Source organism: Cylas formicarius, unplaced genomic scaffold (genome assembly GCF_029955315.1).
Source record: "Cylas formicarius isolate icCylForm1 unplaced genomic scaffold, icCylForm1.1 PGA_scaffold_2__14_contigs__length_35257938, whole genome shotgun sequence".
NCBI classification, from domain to species: Eukaryota; Metazoa; Arthropoda; class Insecta; order Coleoptera; family Brentidae; genus Cylas; species Cylas formicarius.
The window spans coordinates 30,614,548-30,634,024 of NW_026844319.1; the positions used below are offsets into that span (position 1 = coordinate 30,614,548).

Consider the following 19,477-nt stretch of genomic DNA (forward strand, 5'->3'; position numbering starts at 1 on the left):
CTGAACCGCAGATCGAAATTGCGCTTTTGTTATTTACGTACGAAGAAAGAGAAACAGCACGAAATCAACACTACGTAGCGCTCCCTGCGTTATCGAGTACACTAGAAATTTAGTGGTATTCCCCGGAGTAACTCCAAACGACGTAACTGCGTCGTTCGATAATTACACTGTTAATATTATTGACTGTTCCGCGAAAATTTAGAATAATATTGAATATTTTTGCTAAATTTCAAATAATTAACAAAACTATGTAGTATTTATTTTATAGTAATAAAAAAATTTACTGTTTCTTATTATATTATATTCAAAATTTTCGCGGAACACCTGGGACAGCTTCGCGGAACACCAGTGTTCCGCGGAACGGCGGTTGAGAACCACTGATCTAATTCATGTAAACTGATTGAATTTTATCTTTCAAATCGATATTTAAAGCTACCCTGAGGGCAGATGTTCCAAGTGATCTACAATTTTGGGACGCGCAAAAAAGAACAGAAAAATAATCTGAATCGCGCCATCTATCGTCCTCAAGCGCGGTTCCTTAAATCACGGATTATGTTAACGCGGGGTCATAGCAGAAAAGAAGAAGAGAGCTGTCAAGTCTGTGGTGAAAATTCGGTCGATTGACATTTTAGAAGTAGAGTTTTTTTTTTGGAGTCGGAACTTACCAGTAGGAACAGCCGAGATGAAATAAAAGGAGGAATAAATAAGTCAAATCACGTGCTCTCTGAAGTCAATAATTTGAAGGATACATATGGAGAACAAGTATGATATTAATGTTGGAAACCGTGTTAAAAAAATTTAAATAAATCCGAATAAATATGACTGTTTTCAGATGCCTATTATTAACAACGATTAAGCGTTTGAGATATGGTTTAAGGAACTCCTCCGAACTTGATGCAACCAAATCTGCAACTTTGGCAGCAACGATTGGCAAGCATTGCAAATTAAATTATGAGTAATTCATTGGGTATAGATATGTTTACGCAACGCCTCTTACTATGCCATCTACAAGGTAGACCAATAAAGTAATAAAACGAAATAATATGGCTAATTAGTGTATTTATCAGGCATAAAGTGCTAAACAGTACAAAGTGACACTGTAACCTTACGCCTATAAGTAATATGCAAGATCGTAGAATGGTAGCAGAAAATTTTGCGAAAATTAGGTTAATAAAGGTCTCTAATGGAAGTTCATATGGAAATTGTTAATTTTATGGCACCAGATTAAACATTTCGCTTTCACTATAATGAACATAGTTGTATGTTCTCTAGGAGCAATCCGTTGAATAATACATTTATCAATTCGCGTCCAGGTGAGGAACGTTATGGTGAATATTTTGTTTCTATGCCTTGCGGAGCGTTTTTCCACTAAAATGTTATTCCTCTCTTTTGTATTTTAACCAATACATCAGTGCAACAAATTAGACTTCGCGTTTTATTACATCTCTGATGCTTCAGCACGGAAAATGTGTATCCTACCTTCATGCCTGTCACGTGGAAATGCGATTTAGAGATTTGCTCCACCCTGTATATTGAAACGCCTGCCGCGTATACACAAATCCATTAGTTCCGCCGAGAGAATGTGCGCGCCGGTCGTACCACGTACGACAGAAAGTGATCGGTTGTCAATGGATGAAAACAATCTTCAGAGGCTTTCGATAAAAATAAAAAACAAAAACATACCGTTTCCTAAGTTATAAGTCTTTGCATCTTACTCTTTGTGAAACTATAAGATGTCGCGCTAAGAAACATCGCCATAATCGATTGTTCACTTACGCGGATTATTTTTAGAACGTAAAAATAACCCGTTATCGTAAACCAAACAAGATTCGGCTGCTGGAGTAAAAAGATACGTGTGCCTGTCGAGTTTTAATAGCGTATATCACGATACAAAACATTCCCGCGCGTATATGTTTACGTTTATGCCGCCGGCGATGATTTCTAATCATAAAATTGCGTGTTTGGCCCAATACGCAGCTGCGCAGATTCGATTCGTTCCCACAGAACGTTGCAAATACTATACCGGCAGCATGGATTTATTCCACTACAGTTAATACGTGACGTAGCACTAAATAGCATTTTGATAGAGATCGATTGCCGGATGGTGCTGCCGTATCACGGCCGATCCCGTTTTTCTCAAAATTAAAACCCAACAGGTAAAGAATCCATCTTCAACATTCCGCCATCTGGCGTTACACCGCTAAATTAACAAATTGCAGTGGAAGTTCCTACGCACGTTAGATGGCGCGATTAAAGGAGACGGTATAATTTTCTGGTCGAAATGTTGCTCAAATTTTAATGACGAAACAAGCATAATCTTACTTGCGTCTGGTATTTTTATTTTACGAGGCTTTGCGTGTTGTTTAATGTGAGATAAAAAATGGATTCATCCAAGTCTTGAACATACATCCACGCATTGCAACCAAAATTTAACCACAGACTACTCAATCAGTTTGACAGATGCGTCTCAGCTTATACAAGGTGTCCCAAATAGGTGGTGCCGTTTTGGCGAATTCAATTAACAAAATCTCAAGATTTTCAAATGGAACACACTATATATTTATATTCAGGCATCAATTCTGGGCCAAAACATATTAGGTATTTTTTAATAGCAAAGACATGATACTACTTCTTTTAAAGCTATAATACTTCACACTTTTTATCTAGAAATAACAAAAACAACAAAAATAAACAGAAATGTAAAAGTTTGTCATGTCAAAATATATAATTTCGTGAAAATCTGAACTTTTAGTTATTATTTATTTTGATAAATGGATTTTCGTCAAGTAAAAGCCTCCTCAGTTCAACTAAAATTCTCACAACATTAATTAAAGTTTTATTGTCATTTTTCGGTATATATAGTAGCAGGTAATTTGTAAATATTACATTTGAAAAAGACACGATGTTGTCGAAAGCTTAAACATTTACTTATTTCGCCTGCTGTCGCGTAACTATTTGGTCTAATTAGTATGCGCCGATTGTATTTTCGGTCGGAAGGGGTTAAATGGGTCAAAGGAAGCAGAAATATTTATGAACGCCGTAAACAAAATCGAAATTGTTGACGTAGTAACAATAGAATTAACAGGAAGTTCATAAAAACGTCGAGTCAGCAACATACATAATTCTCGATCAAAACGCAATATAATGCTTAGTTCGGGCATAAATTTCAACAAAATAACCATAAGTTTGGGTAATAACGTTCGCGTGATACGTTAAAAACTAATGTTTTCAGTTTTGAAATCAGTGAACTACGAATATGTATTTTTTAGAGGTGCCCGTGTTTTAATAATTATCAAATCACTTGCAGCAGCCTCCAAAAAAATATACTTTTTAAACATTTATTCCTCCATAATAATAATTAAATTTAAGATAAGTTAATTTGTAGTAATAGGAATTAATTAATTATTTTTTCTGTGAATTTAAAATTTAAATTTTAAAAAAATTTAAAATTTAAAAAAATAATCATATAAATAAATAATCATATCTTATCACCAAATCACCAATAGGTTATTAAGCCATGGACTCTTATACTTTTTTGATAAATAGAACCAATTCAAAGATATTCGAGATCAACAATGGAATAATTTAAAGAAAAACAACTTTTTGTTCTGAAGTTCTTTATTGACTGAAAAATAATTATCGTGAAATGTCTTCCATTATCCTTATAGAAAATTTAATGCTCTACAAAAAAAGTCTTTTGTGGTTTATCGATTACTGGAAGCATTTTGAAGATATTTGTATTGGAATCCTAATGGTTAGTTTTTAATAAATATTTTTAATTTATTCATTAAATTGACGAGTTTTCACAACATTCATAAAAATTGGAGTTTATTTTGATAAAATGATTCATTTAAAATAGAACTCTTTTTTTTGCCACAAATTTAATGATTTAATTTTTCTTGTCTGGGGGTTTTATATGGTTTTATGTCACCTCATTTTTATTTTATATTTAATAAAATTTTATATATATTATAAATATAATATAGTCATTTTCCTTTCAAATCTTTGACCTGGAATATCTTTTTTCTTCTCCCGTCTGTAAAATACCTAATTGCACACCGATCTAGCGTGCGGGAAGCGTCACTTTACTAAGTCAGTTTCCTTTCTCACGAATCCGAGCCACTTCGGACATTTCCTAGATTTTACCGCACGGATTTGTGAGCAATCGGATGTTTTCGGAGATATTTCCCACGTTTTGAATTTTGACGTTTGTCAATTATGACGGTCATGTCAACCAAACCAAACCAAAACTAACCAAAACTAATGGTCGTAGAAAAAGTTCGGAAATCTTTTTAACTCACTCATTTATTAAAAACTCGTGAGTCGAATGCCGTTTACCGCACTTGTTGCGTAATATGCTATTAATTTATCAAAAAAGTATAAGTGACGATTTTTGCAAAGTGTTCAATTTCCTATTAAAATTGGCTTAATGGTGATGAGATATTATTTACATATGAGACCAAATTCAAATCCCTATCGAAGATTTTTTTATATGGTTGTTATATTGTCATATTTTACTGATTGATGATTGCAATATCGTATTAATTTAGTCCCTTTGATCTCAATATTGTTAAGAGTAAAAATAGGTATATGACACGCTTAATAAAAGTTGAAATTTTTATAAAATAAAAAAAAATCGAGATTGCAAATATTTTTCGAAATTTCGTGAAAATCTGAACTTTTAGTCCTTATTTATTTTGGTAAAAAAATGTCCTGGCATTTTAAACGGATAGATTCGTTATCTTTTATAAGAATGAAATATGTGTCTTGTAAATCGAAATGGAACCAATACCGCTAGTAACCTCAGTAAACTTTTTTGCGACCAGTCGAAGAATAAGCAAAAGAAAAAGAAGAAGAAGAAACCATGAACAACTAAAATCTACCGCAAAAAACATCCGCATTCACAATATTATTTAACCCCGTAACTTAGCAGAACCGACGTTTAAGCCAAGTTTAATAAGCGGTAAGCTAAACTGCGGTTATCTGCTGACTGAGTTCTATTAAAACCAGGCCTAAAAGGTAGACGTTCGAACGAAAGTACCTCCGCGTCAGATCTACAAACACCTGTACGATATGTCGAGCCGATTCGTTACGCCTGACCCAAATCGAAGCAATGTGCGACTGCTCGCAGCGGCAGAGAGGAAAATACCTATCCCAGGCATTGTTATTCTTCTGAAACGGCGCGACGTTGCCGTTTGACATTACGAGAGAACAAAAAGCGTCCAATTCGGATACGACCTCACGGCGCAACACCCACAGGCGTGAAAACAAACGTAAAACTATTGCGCCATCTAGCGCGAGACCAACAAACCATAGGTCGCCATTTTGTTAATCCGTTTTTAATTTCTTGATTTTGCGAAGTAATTTTCGTCAAGATAACTGTAATTATCAATTTGTAATTGTAAAGTAAGCTGACTTTTGTAATTGGGCGGACTACGTACATTCAATCTTCCAAATTTTTTGTTGTTATGTTGGTACACATGTCTTATGAAACAGAAGCGGGAATATTTTCTTACACAAGTTCGTTACATTTAGTTATCGGTATCGGCCTGTGTCGTGGTTCTGTTTGCGGGTCATAATCTTGTTAATCCATTTTGTCCCAGGGTGGCGTTAATTCTATGATTTTTTTTGTCACATCCAGGAAATATTTTTGCACATCCATTTAGAAATTTTATTATTATTACTTCTAAAGGACATATGACTGAATCATCCTCAAGGGCATGCAACCGTTATCTTTGACACAGAATTCATGTCAAGCATGTCTAGAGAATTCAAATTCAAATGCAAATATCCTCTATATATAAGCCAATATAATTAATTAATACTTTCCTGTAGGTTCAGACATAAATAAATAATAAGCTGTACCTATACTGTACGAAATTCGCTTCCTTGAGAAAAAAGATCACTTTGCTGACCGCTTCGAGTCGAATTGTTATTAAAGTTTGCTAGCAACTGTTTCGAAAAAAAAAAAAGAAAATCGATGGGGCTTGGTAAGAGTACGGAAACTTTTGGAGCAGCAGTTGCCAATCGGGTTTTGTAAAGAAGTCTCGCAAATAATGCAGCAGTAAAGAATATTTCTCGGAAATGCGAAAGCCCTTTAAACAAAGGAATCGGAATTATCAGGTGTGCAAACCTGGTGCATAGCGCGAACGCGCTTTCCGTTTCGTTTCGAGGAAATGCCAGTCAATATTTGAAGTAAATATTTAAATACGTTTTCGATTTAGTCGTTTCAATGGTCACGTCCTGAGCAACAGGGTGATTTTGAAAATTTCGCGCTTTGCGGCTAAATTTAAGATGACATAATTATGAGAAAGTTGTATATTTTAAATGGGGGCATCCTGTATGATAAGGGCTTTCCGAATATACAGGGTGTTTTGTGATTCAATGTTAGTTAAGAATGAAAAAAACGAATTAATTCACTGAAGCGTCATTTTTTCCTTTTTTGAATTTATTTAAAAGGAGGATCTAATTAGCAGTTTTTTAAACTAAATGATTATTAGGAAGAAGCGTATATAACATTTTATTGTTCCAAAAAGTTCCAAAAAGGCTGTTAAAAAGTAGTTATTAATGCAGACGACATGTTTCACCCTTCGGATGTTTTTAGTTTATAATAAGTGTAAATTGACCTAAAAAATGAACAAATCGACTCGACTAGTTCATTTGCTTGGTCAACCGCCTGAACGGGCAAATTTTCCATACATTATGCTGCCGTGTCCATTGCAAAATATAGCCTCCCAAATAACAGTAATCACGAACAATTTCGCGAGGTTCTAGTCACGCGAGTCGGTTCTTCGTGCACTTAAAAACCGAAATTGTGCTGCCAAAACTGCCCGCGAGTATATACGCACTCAAATTTCCCAAAAAAGAAGAAGAAAACGCTGGGTTTCGAGGTTGCTTCATTTATTAAATCTTAAAGTGACTATATACAGGGTGGTTCATAAAAATCTGGAGACTGAAGCTCGCCGTGCTTCATACAAATACCGCCTGATTTCAAAGTTTACTGTTTATTCTGAAAGGAAATAATTCGCATTCAAAGACATTTAAGACATTGTATTGCAAAATAAATTAAGATGGTGAAAAATTCAATTTTTTTGGTTTTATTAAGTTTCCATTAATCGGTAAATTGTAGTAAAAGGTTATATTTCTGTGTTTTTTTTTCTTCAAAATTTACTCCGGCCTGGAAAGATATTTAGAAAAAAAAAGACCACCTCTCTTTACATGTTGGCATTGTAGCTTTCTCCACATTTATAAGTAATAGCTTGTGTAACTAAAATATAATCTAAAATTCAGCTTTGAATATTTATTTATTTTTTTTATTAAATATAGTTCGTGAATAAGTTCAAAACAGATTAAAATCTTAACTTTTTGGTTGCGCCTAGCTTTCTTAAAACTAGAGATGAAATAATTCTGCTTTAATATAATACAATGTAACGTCCAACTAAACGAAAAGAAATAAAAATATACTTCAAAACAACGCAAGGTTTTCAAATATAAACTTACAACAACTTTTATTCTTAAATCTAATCCAATTATTTTTATAAAGTTCTTTTTGTAAATTAGTTATTGTTCTAGCGGTATATAGATGATTTTTTTCATCACTACTATAGAAATTTTTATTGTTAAATATTGTTTTTAATGCAAAATAAGAGAATATTTTCTAAAAAAAATCGAACCAAAGCCAAAAAGGCACCATTCAGCGTCTTCGTTAAAAAAGCTCCCTTCAAAAGTCGCCGATTATTCAAATACGAGAAATTTTCTAACGTTTTAAAATATACACGATATAAATGTCAAGTTTTTTACGAATCAATAAGATTGATTGAAAGATTTTAAGGATCGCTTTATTTTCAATAGACAGGTCGTTGAGACTACAAACAGAAACGGGTTTTCCTCATTTTGATAGAAACGTTGATCGTTAGTGCGTGGAAACAATTCTTTTTTGGTGAAAATAATGAAGTGACCCCTTGACTTTTAGCAAATTCAAAGGATATGTATTTGCGTTTTTTTTTAGCAATTACAAAATATTTTAAAGCCACTATAACACGCGTTTTTTGCAAGAAAATTTCTGTTTTTTAAAAATGTTCATTAAAAATTGTATAAATTTATAAATTATGTTTTTAATGTTTATATTTTCTTTTTAGGCGCTCGAATGTCAGAAAGAGAGCGAGAAAGCATTTTTACTGATTGATAATGCTAGAAGTCGTTCAGCAGAAGATCATTTGATCAGTGATGATGGAAATATCGTAGCTCAATATGCAATCCCGCTCATTAAAATATTTTACCTTAATACCTTATAAATTCATGTTTTGTCTTTTGATGAAACTGACATTTCCAGCACTCTAAAAAACATGAATTTAAGAGACGCATTATTCCTATTGGCTAGTTCATCGGATAGAGTAAGTCCTGATTCAATTCAGAGTTGTTGGAACAAAAAATTTTTTCATTCAGACCTTGATGAGTCAAACTCAGGTTGTGAGCCTGAAGATTTGATCCCATTGTCTTTACTTATCCAAAGATCTGAAAAGTAATCCTTTCCAACGAGTGGATCGATGCCGATGAACACCACTTACCGCTGTACAAAGAGAGTGGCAGTGAAGAGGGTGACGAGGAAGGTGTCAGAAATGAACTGACCACAAGAGAACGCGCGATGAAGTATGAAACAAACAAAACTTACAGGTTTTTTCTAAATCTTAGTTTCAGAAGTCCTAACACGTGAACACGTTAGATTTTACAATAATGTAAACCATTTAGTTAAAAAATAATGCAATTGCATTATTTTCGTTGTCGTTTTATGTCGGTAGGTGTAAGAAGTGCGCGTGGGTGTATTTTTTATTTTATTTTTTAATCCGGATGTTTCACTAATCCGGATTGCCTCGGTTTTTATTAATCCTGATTACCGAAGCTCTACTCCATATTCTAGAGAATCGATAGCAAAATAAATGAGAACTAAAAGTTCAGATTTTCACGAAATTATATATTTTTACATGACAATTGTTTCGACGACACCGTGTTTTTATCAAATGTAATATTTACAATCTACCTGCTACTATATATACCGAAAAATTAAAAGTTAAAGTTCGACAAATTAATTTCTAATACAAAAATATCTAACAGCAAGCCAGTTATCACAACAGGTTCATAAACCTAACAGACACAACAGTTTCTAAAAATGAAATTTAATTTCTGGAAAAAGGTTTCAACTTTAACTTACAGCACTCGTATACTAAAAGAGAATTAGACTGTTTCGGGATCGAGTGTGAATTAGGAATTAAGGACATTAACGATTCTAATTTAAACAAACATGTATTGGCGAATGTAATAAACTCTCAATTAATAGATAACAAACAAAGAAATTTCGCAAATGCCACTAGTAAAAGCTATCAAAAACAAAGCTCCTGAAAATTACTTAATATTTGCAGATAAAGGGAGACAGTCATAGCTATCGATCTCCCAGAATATATTTCAAACACAACAATTTCCTTAAACCAGAACTTTTCCAATGTATCAAACACGATCCTACCGAGTTATACCAAAGACAAGTCAAGCAAGTAATTACTAAACCCACACTATCTAGTGACAAAGACAAATATTTTTTAAAAAATATGAATCCACAACCGCCGAAATTTTATTCTTTAGTTAAATACTTGGAAACAGGTTAACCTATTGGTGAAACAAGATTTATTAGATTGCTTAATAGTATCTATAGACCAAAATTATTTTGAATTTAATGGACAGATTTACATGTCTAAGGAAGGTTTGATTATGGGAAACTCAGTTAGTTCTTTGTTAGCCGAGATTTTTATGGATAATTTAGAAAATGTCATACTAGAACATCCATTAAGTAAAAGTTTTCTATGGTGGTATAGATAGGTGGATGATGTCTTTGCTTGCTTTGTTGGAACGGACCGACAATTGAATTCTTTTATAAATTACATTGACTCATTACATAATCGCATAAAATTCGAAAACGAAAATCAAATTAGATTTTTCCATTTATCATAAATCACCCTTATACACAAAATGGCTGCATTTCACTCTTTTATACACAGACTTCTTAATACGCCACTCTCGACAGAAAATTACAACAAAGAACTTAATGTGAACCGCAGCAATCCGTCCATTATAGAAAAAATTATAAATAAAAAACAAATCCAGACGACAGTAAACTCTATTTATCCGAAACCTAATACAGAACACGAACAATTTAAAACAATTACATGCGTAGGAGAATCCAGTGAAAAATTTTCAAAACATTTGTCAAAATGTGGTTTAAAAATAGCTTTCAGAACTAACAACACAATAGCAAAATTTTTTGAAAAACAATAAAACGAAATGTCCAAAATCTCAAAAATCAGGTGTCTACAGGTTGAAATGCGGATCTTGTCCTAAAATTTATATTGGACAAACAGGTAGATCCTTCAAGATACGCATTATCGAACATAAAAGGGCATTTAAAAACAATAGTCTAGATTCTAATTATGCTACACACTTGAACACAGAAAAACACATTTTTGACGACAATTTTGATATTTTACATACAGCCACAAAAAGTAGAAAATTAAATTTATTAGAAGCCATGGAGATTAACCAAATGAGACATCCAAATGATTGCTTAACGACCAATTAGATTTAAATACCTCTCCTTTATTGAACTTAAATTCTCACAACAACATTATTAAGGTTTTATGGTCATTTTCGTCATGTAAAATAATTTCGTGAAAATCTTAACTTTTAATTCTTATTTATTTTGATAAATGGGTTTTTGAAGTAAAAGCCACCACAGTTAAAAAATCGATAGCAATGACTTCCTTTATATGCTCTTGTAAATAGTAAATGTATTTATTTCCGTCGCTGTTTAGGACTTCGAGAGTAGTTCCAATCCATAAGGCAGGTGATATAAATGATGCTAACACAACTACAGGTCGATTTCAATCGTGCCTTTGTTCGGAAAAGTTTTTGAGATCTTACTAAAAGATCAGCTAACTTCTTATATTAATAAGATCGAAGGTCTTTGTGCTGGTCAGTTTGGATTTAGGGGAGTGTGCTCGACGATCCAAGCAGTGTCTAAAGTTGTGAGTGGGATAGTTGAGGGCCTCGAGCGGGGTGAATTAGTTGGTTTGACCTTGTGTGATCTCTCCAGGGCCTTCGACTGTGTTTCTCACCAGCTTCTTATTAAAAAGCTATATAGATTTGGTATACGAGGTCTGCCCTTAGATCTTATAGCGTCCTACTTGCAGGGCCGACAGCAGTTTGTAGAATACCAGGATGACCGTTCATCACTTGAATCAGTAGTAAGCGGGGTGCCCCAGGGTTCCGTCCTGGGCCCGCTACTATTTACAATGTACATAAATGACCTTTATCATTTCTTGGCCCCCAATCACTGCGTGATGTTTGCCGACGATATATCCTTCACTACATCTGCTAAGAGTGTTGAGGAGTTGTCCGTTAGGGTTGGCATGTTGGAGGACAGGGCTAATTTCTGGTTCGAACATAATTATCTTAAATTAAATTTAGACAAGACCCAGAGTATTGTGTTTTCCTCCAATTGCTTGGTAAATAGTGGACAGTCCGTCGAGTTGCTTGGCATTAGGATCGATGATAGTCTAAATTGGAAACAACATATCTCAGACCTGAAAAATAGATTGTCCAGCAACATATTGGTTCTTCGACGACTGAGAGGCCTGATAGGAACAAAGACTCTGCTTATGGTCTATTTTTCTTTGTTGCATTCGCACTTATGCTGTGGCACGGTGCTGTGGGGTGATTCCTCAGCTGCTGTGGAGATTTTTAGACTGCAGAAAAGGGCCATTCAACCTTATTTTAAAAAATTTAAAGTGATGCCCCTTCCTTGCATCTATATATACTACCAGTTATTAGAGATACATATCGATGCGCTTTAAAACTGTGTAGTACTGTATAATTTTGTTTGTATTAGATGTGTGTTTTTATGTTATTTTTTAATGTGATTTTATTACACTTCAATATAACTTCTGACTTGCTACAATTGTACGTTCCTTTTGTACGAAACGTAGTCAATAAATGAATCTATTTATCTATCTATTATTTTAGGAAGCCTTATTTTTAAGTCACCTTAAAATAATGGCGAAGGTTGTATTTTGGCGAAGACTTTTCCTTATTCCGTCATCTTCTCGTTTTCGAACGTCCTTCTGGGTTACGCTGAGCGGTAAGAGATTGCATCTCCTTGTATAGCGAGTACAGGTAAAGTGAAGGTATTCAAGATTGTGGCGCCGCGTTGGCGAAGCCTGCGATCATAACGGTAAGTCCGTCGTCGAAGATCGCCAATAATCGGCTTTCGGCTCGTTCAAATATCTCCCAACTGATTTGAGAGCGTTCGATGCGATTCGGAATTGTTTGTTGATGTCTAATTAGAAGAAACTCATCGGAACACTTTGTAGGACTCCAGAATTCTTTGTTGAGATTGTTAAATTACAAAATAATAATAATAATAATAATCTTCATTTTCTAAATCGACAGATACAATGTTTTTATAGGTAATTGCCAAAAAATAATATAAAATAAGACTACAAACAGTAATCTATATACAAGAAGGGGAAAAAGACTAAGTAAAGTGCTCTTCTACTGAGTACAGGCATTTATTCATAAGATATTCCTTCAACATTTCGTTTTTTTTTTTGGATTGTTTGAGAATGTTTCTGGTTACTGTCTCATATAAGGATCTTCATTTTGTTATTATTACTCTCAAGTTGAACATTGAATATTTTGTATAAAACTTCTGGATTCCTCCTGCGTCGGTTTTTGTTGACTCGAACAAGCTAAATTTCGATTTGTGGTGTAATTCATGATTTTTTTTTTTGATAAATAAAAGATATATTGTTATTTTTCAAAGAAACTTCCACAAGGCTGCTGTAACACTTTTTATTAAACTTCTGGATTTCCATTGCGTTGGTCATCCCGAAAATTGTTTTCAGTTAAGCTCTGAAGAAGCCAACAGGATGATTGGCGAAACGTTTGCTAGTTCGAGTCAACAAAAACCGAGGCAGGAGGAATCCAGAAGTTTTGTAAAAAGTATATATTATTATTAATTATTTAACCACCGAATATATGAAATTGTCCCCAAAAATTTTGAAATCGGTCTCCACTGAGTAGATTTAATTTTTTTAGTGTTTAGTGCGTTTTTTGCTATCGGTCAAAGAACCTTTTTTTTGTTGAAATTCCATTTTGTATATATTAATCAACCTGGGGGATGATGGATTGGTCCAGACCCTTCTACTAGGAAAGCATCCTTTAGGATTTTTGCAATGAAGAGCGGAGCCCTTATGGAGGTGGATACTGAAGGGGCAATAAGTTTAACATGTGTTAGGTATGGTCTGTTCATAGATATAAGAAAGTGACCAATTGCTTTTGAATGGGATCATCCAAGGGTGGTCATTAACATACAATGCAACAAGATTATTACCTAAAGTTTCGAAATTTAAATTCAGGTAAAATTGTGGTCCGTAACAGAAAATAATTTCATTGAACGTGGCCACATTGACGAAAATTCCAACGTCAACTGTATGAAAAATTGTGAATAATCCCATTTCAGCGAGGAAAAAAAGAAGCGATGATGACATTTTCTCGAGTGTAGATGAAAGTGATCAAGATAAAATACGGCGTAAAATTTACATTAAACATTAAACCGGTGTTAAATGTGGCAGAAGTACCTTATGGAAGTGTATTCAACACATGGGTTTTAGATTAAAAAAAATTAACAAAAGGCAAGTTTTAATGGAATCTTTTAGAATACGGAACTGGCGACTGGAATATCTAGAAAAAATTAGGATTTACAGAGAACAACAAAGGTCAATTATTTACTTGGATGAATCCTGGTTCGACACTTATGATACCCCGGAAAATGGTTGGGTTGACTCAACTAATAAGTGTGAAATAAACGTGCCATCAAAAAGAGGTAAAAGAATAACTATTTTGCATGCTGGCTCTAAAGATGGTTGGAATCAAAATGGACTTTCTCTGTCTGCGAAAAATATTAAGAATTCTTCTCTGGATTACCATGAAGACACCACCGCTGGTTTATTTGAAAGTTGCTTGACTAAAACCCCTTCTATTCTAATTCTAAGCAAAGTACGGACCTGTTCGGCCATATTTCATGCGTACAGCTTGACCGCGTTTTTCCTTAATTCGTATCAGTTAGTCACTTTCTTATATCTATGAACAGACTTTACAGCGAGGATATTTTAACAGATCGCATTTTTATGCACGACAATGCTAGGCCGCACACCGCAAGGATCGTGCAAGAGTCATTTAGTGACCAGCATGCAGTCCCGACCTCAATCCGATCGAACATTTATGGGATGAGCTAAAACGGAGAATTCGAACTAGACTTCCTACCCCAACCTCAATCCTAAAGCTTATTGTTGCAGTAGAGGGAGAGTGACTTAAGATTACACAAGAAACAATAGCGAACTTGATCAGAAGATATGTTATTAGGGCAAGAGGGGTTCATTATTAAAAAATAAGTGTTGAGTTGCTAATTGTCGATAACCCTATTTGTTGTTAGTAATACAAAAAAGTTAAACTTAAACACATTTTTTGTTAATCTGATCAGTAGTTTCTAAAAGAAAGATCAAATTCAAGTCAAAAGCTCACAACGGGTCGATTTCTATGCCAGCAAGTTTATAATAAATAGGTGTCTTTCGGAAAAAATAATAATATACGAGTAGCGTCCACCTTTATATTGTTTTGGTTTGCGTGAAACGGACCCGTGGGCGAACTGGTCGCGTTCTACAGTACACTATACGTGACTGCGACACTACTACGGCACATTCCGCGGCTATAACATAATAGTAACGGGCGTTTTGGTTAAAAACGACTCGTTACGTCACGAATCGCGAAAGCTTCGTCCCGAAGGGCCTTAAAGATTCCGAAAATGCACGCGGAAGTAGTACCCGCGGTACCCACGCGTTCCGCAGGCTCTTACTTTTCTCTTTGGCACCCAAATCTGCCTCCTTGTCGGACACTATCGGCCTAATCCGCATGTTGTTTTGGTGATGGTAGGACGCGTTCTTCCTGCGCGCACCACCGCACCCACTAGTCCCGACTAGCACCAACACCAACGCGAAAACAATGGAGAATCCAGCGGGCATCAAACCGACACTGGGCGACATCTTCGACGCCTGCCTTAAGGGCCCGTCACATGGTAGCGCGAGCGCGATCTGACGTCCACGGTATACTACAGTCGACTGGCCTACGCGACAACACGGTTACCTTTTCTTACCTGAACCGTGGAGGAAAAATTACAGGTGGGAGATCGCGGTGGTACCGACGACGGTAACTATCGAGCGGCACGTGCGGTACCCGTTAAAGGGAACGCGCGTGGTTACATAAGTTTTTAGATCGGTACAGCGCCGCCATGAGGTTTTACGATCGATTAATCCACCCCCCTCCCCACCGACGGATGATTCGGGTTACCGTGGACTACCCCGGCCGTCGCGTTGCCTGAGTATACTTGACCAGAAATATAGTGCTTTTACAACCGACCCCGCGATCAACGTTGTCTACTCTTTATTACTGTGTATCTTGTGGTGCTGATAAAGTTCCTTGTTTCGTGCTTTGGTTAAACCCATGTCTCTTATTTTTAACTTCGCCCTAACAACAAACACCTTCCCAGATATCTGGAAGGAGGCCAGAATTACTCCCGTCCTAAAGAAAGGAAAAGCATCTGATATATGCAACTACAGGCCTGTATCGATAATATTTCCAACCCAAATGAAGCTAACCCACAAACAACATGGTTTCTTTGAAGGTGGCTTGCTTTGCTGAATTCACTGTTAAGGCTTTGGACGACGGGAGGCGCCCAGAGAGCACAAATATCCCCAGTATATCCGGTCAATGTCCCATTTAAGTCGCATGTTTAGTTGCTGATTTTCTATACACGATATACCACAGATATAAATAGATGGATAGAACATTAGAATAGAAATAAGGGAAAAAAGTGAAGAATCGTAAAACAAAATGAAATCTAAAAAGTTAACAACTGAGAAGGAAAATACTTAAATTTTTTACATTTGTGGTGTTTTGGGGACCTTTTATTGGCAACGTTTTTGTGCACATCTATATCGACGTCAGTGTTGGCAAGTCCTAAAAAAAACCGGAATCAGATGGTTAAAGTTGATATATGAATTTATGAAAACAAAAAATTATAATTATCATGTTTCCATAACATCGCCACAGAGTACACCATAGCCAAGAGCAACGTGAAGATGTTCAAGATTTTTTAGGTTTGTTCCAACCGAGCCTCAAATGCTAGAAGTGGAGAAATTCTGCTCAGAACATGAAAGACACGAAATACTCGGGTAGATATTGTTTAAATTCATGATTATATCGCATACTGGTTCTATTAAGTGGTTTTCACTCTGACTCTCTTCAAACTATCATCCAGAGAAAAAACTCTGGATTGTTCCAAAAATGTAAAGAAAAAAATTTTTAATTAAAAAAGAATTCTACAACTGCTCAACAGAACTTACATCAAGGAAGTTGCTCAAAGCAAAACCTAATCCCGACATAGTAATTCTAAAAATAACAGCTGAAAACCATTTCGAATTCCTCTTTACCAATGTCCCTAGTCCTGAAACTTTCAACATCTCAACAACAACCTGGAACCAAACCTCCCCATCTTAATTGAAAAATGCTTGTCTGGTTTTGGTTTTTTTTGCTTGTAACTCAAAACAGTGAAAATAGATATACCATCGTTTCGTACTTTCAGATGGTGAATTAATTGCTCAAAATTCCCACGTAACATGGATTTTTATATCTTGCCAATTGGCCTTATCTTACATATTCGCTTACATAAGTAACAAAGATTTTAGGTTATTGCCGCAAAATCATTCTCCATAAACGTCTAATAGGACACTGTATGTTGAAAAACAAAAACCTCAAGTAAAATACTGCATCTCCGAGCAAAGAGTATCGAAATTTGTTGCCCTCGAAGATGAACCGGCCATCGTATATTGCATGCCAAAGATCACGCTATAAGTACTGAGTACCTAGCAAATTACTACGTGGTTGCTGTCTCCGCCTCTCCTTCCCCACCGACCGCCGGTCGTCACGAGTCAGATTGCATTCTTCGCGGCGTCGGGTCAAATTTTCTTTGTTTCCAACTATATTAAAGGTACGTTTTGACCGCCCACGTATCCGAAATATCGAGTTCTGGCAAAATAACAGCCTTCTATTAATAAATAATAATACTAATAATACGGTATAGAGGTAGAGCGCGCTTGGTACAAAAACGAGCCCAAAAGCATGGGATACGCAAGTACAAACAGACAGAACTGTGATGCCAAATGAACCAGTTATGATAATAAAATATGTTAGGAATAATCTATGCCATACCATCAGATGTTACAACAAAAGAGAAGGAATTCGAAAAACTCAATAAAATACCAGGTAACAGTAATAAAATATGATTGCGACACAGCAAAAAGCTGCTCTGGATGATAATGCCTTTGTATTCCTTATTGAAGCCAATACCTGCACTTACTCATATCTCAGTACGGTTATTTGTCTTTGCCAACATAGCAGTACAAAAAAGAAGATAACAAACATATTTTTGAATACAAACGAATTTATATCGATTTGAGAAAATGGGTAGTGAGGGGTAAAGACAAGAAATGTTGGAAGAAGAATGAAAAAAGGAAAGCAAGCCCTTAACTTGGATTGTTTAGTTTTTTTTTCAAAGAAACTTCCACATGCCACTGCAATAGTGTTTACAAAACTTCTGGACTCCTTCTGATTCTCATATTGATGAAAGGTAAAGACTTGTTTGTGAACAAGAGAGTTGATAACCGATGATTTTTGGTAATTGTGGATTTTTTTGTTTTCACCTTTTTGAATTTTGGTTTTAAGTTTGTGCAATAGGTTTGTGAAAGTGGTAGATGAAGGGAAAATAATGCGTATATCGCTAAGCTAAATACAAATAGGCTCCTTGCACGGGACATTGGAAGAAGGGTGATCGGTTTTTTTTTTTTTTTAATTCATTTACGTCTTATGTCGTTCAAGTTATCGCAGTGTCAACACGGACGGCCCTGTACAAACACGGGAGATAACATTTTTATGTAAACAGTATATCAACGCAACGGTCGTTGTCGATCCACAGAAACGTCGGGAAAAAATACGTCTGGACTGGCATTGTGCAAGAGACGTGAATTTTACGCGATTGTTTTACGAATAACGAAATTACAACAGAAACACAATGCTGGAGTTACTATATTGATGATTTTTAGTTGTAGATCTTTGGACTGTAACTACGCCAAGCATCGATCGATCATGTACACTTGCCAGAATTGTCTACATTTTGCCTACTATAACACAAACCTCCAAAATAGTAAAAAAAAAATTGTCGTTTCATAGTCTCTTATTATTCTTAGAAACATTTAAGATATAATAATAATAATAATAATAATAAGTTCAAAATAAACCACTTGTTATTCATTAATGACTTAAAAATGTATGCAAAAACTCGATCAAAACTGAACAGTCTCATTGAAGTATCAAGAAAGTAAAAAATTGAACCATCAGGTGAAAAAGAATATTTTGTAGGCATGTAAACCTAGAACCCGGCTGTTTATACAAATATCTTGGTATACCACAAAACATGAAAGTAGACCATTCCCAACTTAAGCAGCAGTTCACTAAAGTGGCTTTATAAGGACTATCTTTCTTTATCTTCAAATTGAGGGCTTTATACTCGCAATACAAGACAAGGTAATTAGGACTAGAAATTATGAAAAACATATATTGAAAATCAACAAATATGAACCATAATCAAATCTCGAGCAGACCAAATATTCTCTTCATTAATAAACAGGAAACAAAGAGACATCGTTGATATTGCCATACCGCTGACCCACAGTTTGAGATCCACGGAAGCTGAGAAAGTTCAAAAATATGACGACCTGGCTATCCAGCTAAAACAAATATGGCGTCTTAACGAAGTAACCATTGGTTATGTCAATGAAGGGAATTGTTACAAAAGCTATAACACTTCAGACATGTCACATTGTCCGAATTTCTTTCAGCTTAGGCGAAGTAATAATAATAATACTAATAATAATAAGAATTCATACAACAAGCCATAAAACTTTTATTTCTTTTCTATTAGAACTAACTGTACGAAAGGCAATGATGTGCTACTTTTTTGCGAACCGAAAGGTCCCTTGTCGCTTTTGAGATGCAGCGCCTTTTAAAAATTGTAGTTTCTTATATCTTGTGTATTTCGTAACTTTTTCCATCTAATCTGAATACACTTCGTAAGCTTCCAAACTTTTGCTTGGCCTAGCTTTATTGTTTTCAGCTGTAAATTATTAAAAATGCAAAATTTTGAGTTCAATGAGAATAAAAAAATATACAGTGTGCTTACATTTACTCCGAATTCTGAAGAGTTGTGTTTTTTATTGAATACTGAGCAAAAATTGCAGCACCATCGAACCTCTTTACAGTTATT

At 35.1% G+C, this 19,477-nt stretch overlaps 1 protein-coding gene and 1 long non-coding RNA gene across 5 annotated transcripts in view; one reads left to right on the plus strand and one right to left on the minus strand.

Moving 5' to 3' along the window:
- LOC132697785 (epidermal growth factor receptor) overlaps window positions 1–19,477 on the minus strand; it is a 136,286-nt gene that overhangs the window by 31,529 nt on the left and 85,280 nt on the right. Inside the window, exon 1 of one of the 3 annotated variants that reach the window (XM_060663424.1) lies at window positions 14,957–15,226. The exons of 1 other annotated variant lie outside the window; for it this stretch is intronic. In XM_060663424.1, coding sequence (XP_060519407.1) covers window positions 14,957–15,143 — 187 coding nt within the window. In that variant the 5' untranslated portion in view covers window positions 15,144–15,226. Of the gene's footprint in view, window positions 1–1,683; window positions 1,766–14,956; window positions 15,227–19,477 lie in introns of those variants that run through there. One more of the 3 variants, XM_060663426.1, reaches the window with a different exon arrangement.
- Window positions 482–1,677, plus strand: LOC132697786 (uncharacterized). 2 transcript variants are annotated; one of them, XR_009618304.1, is made up of 3 exons: window positions 482–775; window positions 833–1,012; window positions 1,068–1,677. It is a non-coding gene; the product is annotated as an uncharacterized LOC132697786 (long non-coding RNA). The 2 variants fall into 2 exon arrangements; XR_009618305.1 differs by having other exon boundaries at window positions 482–762.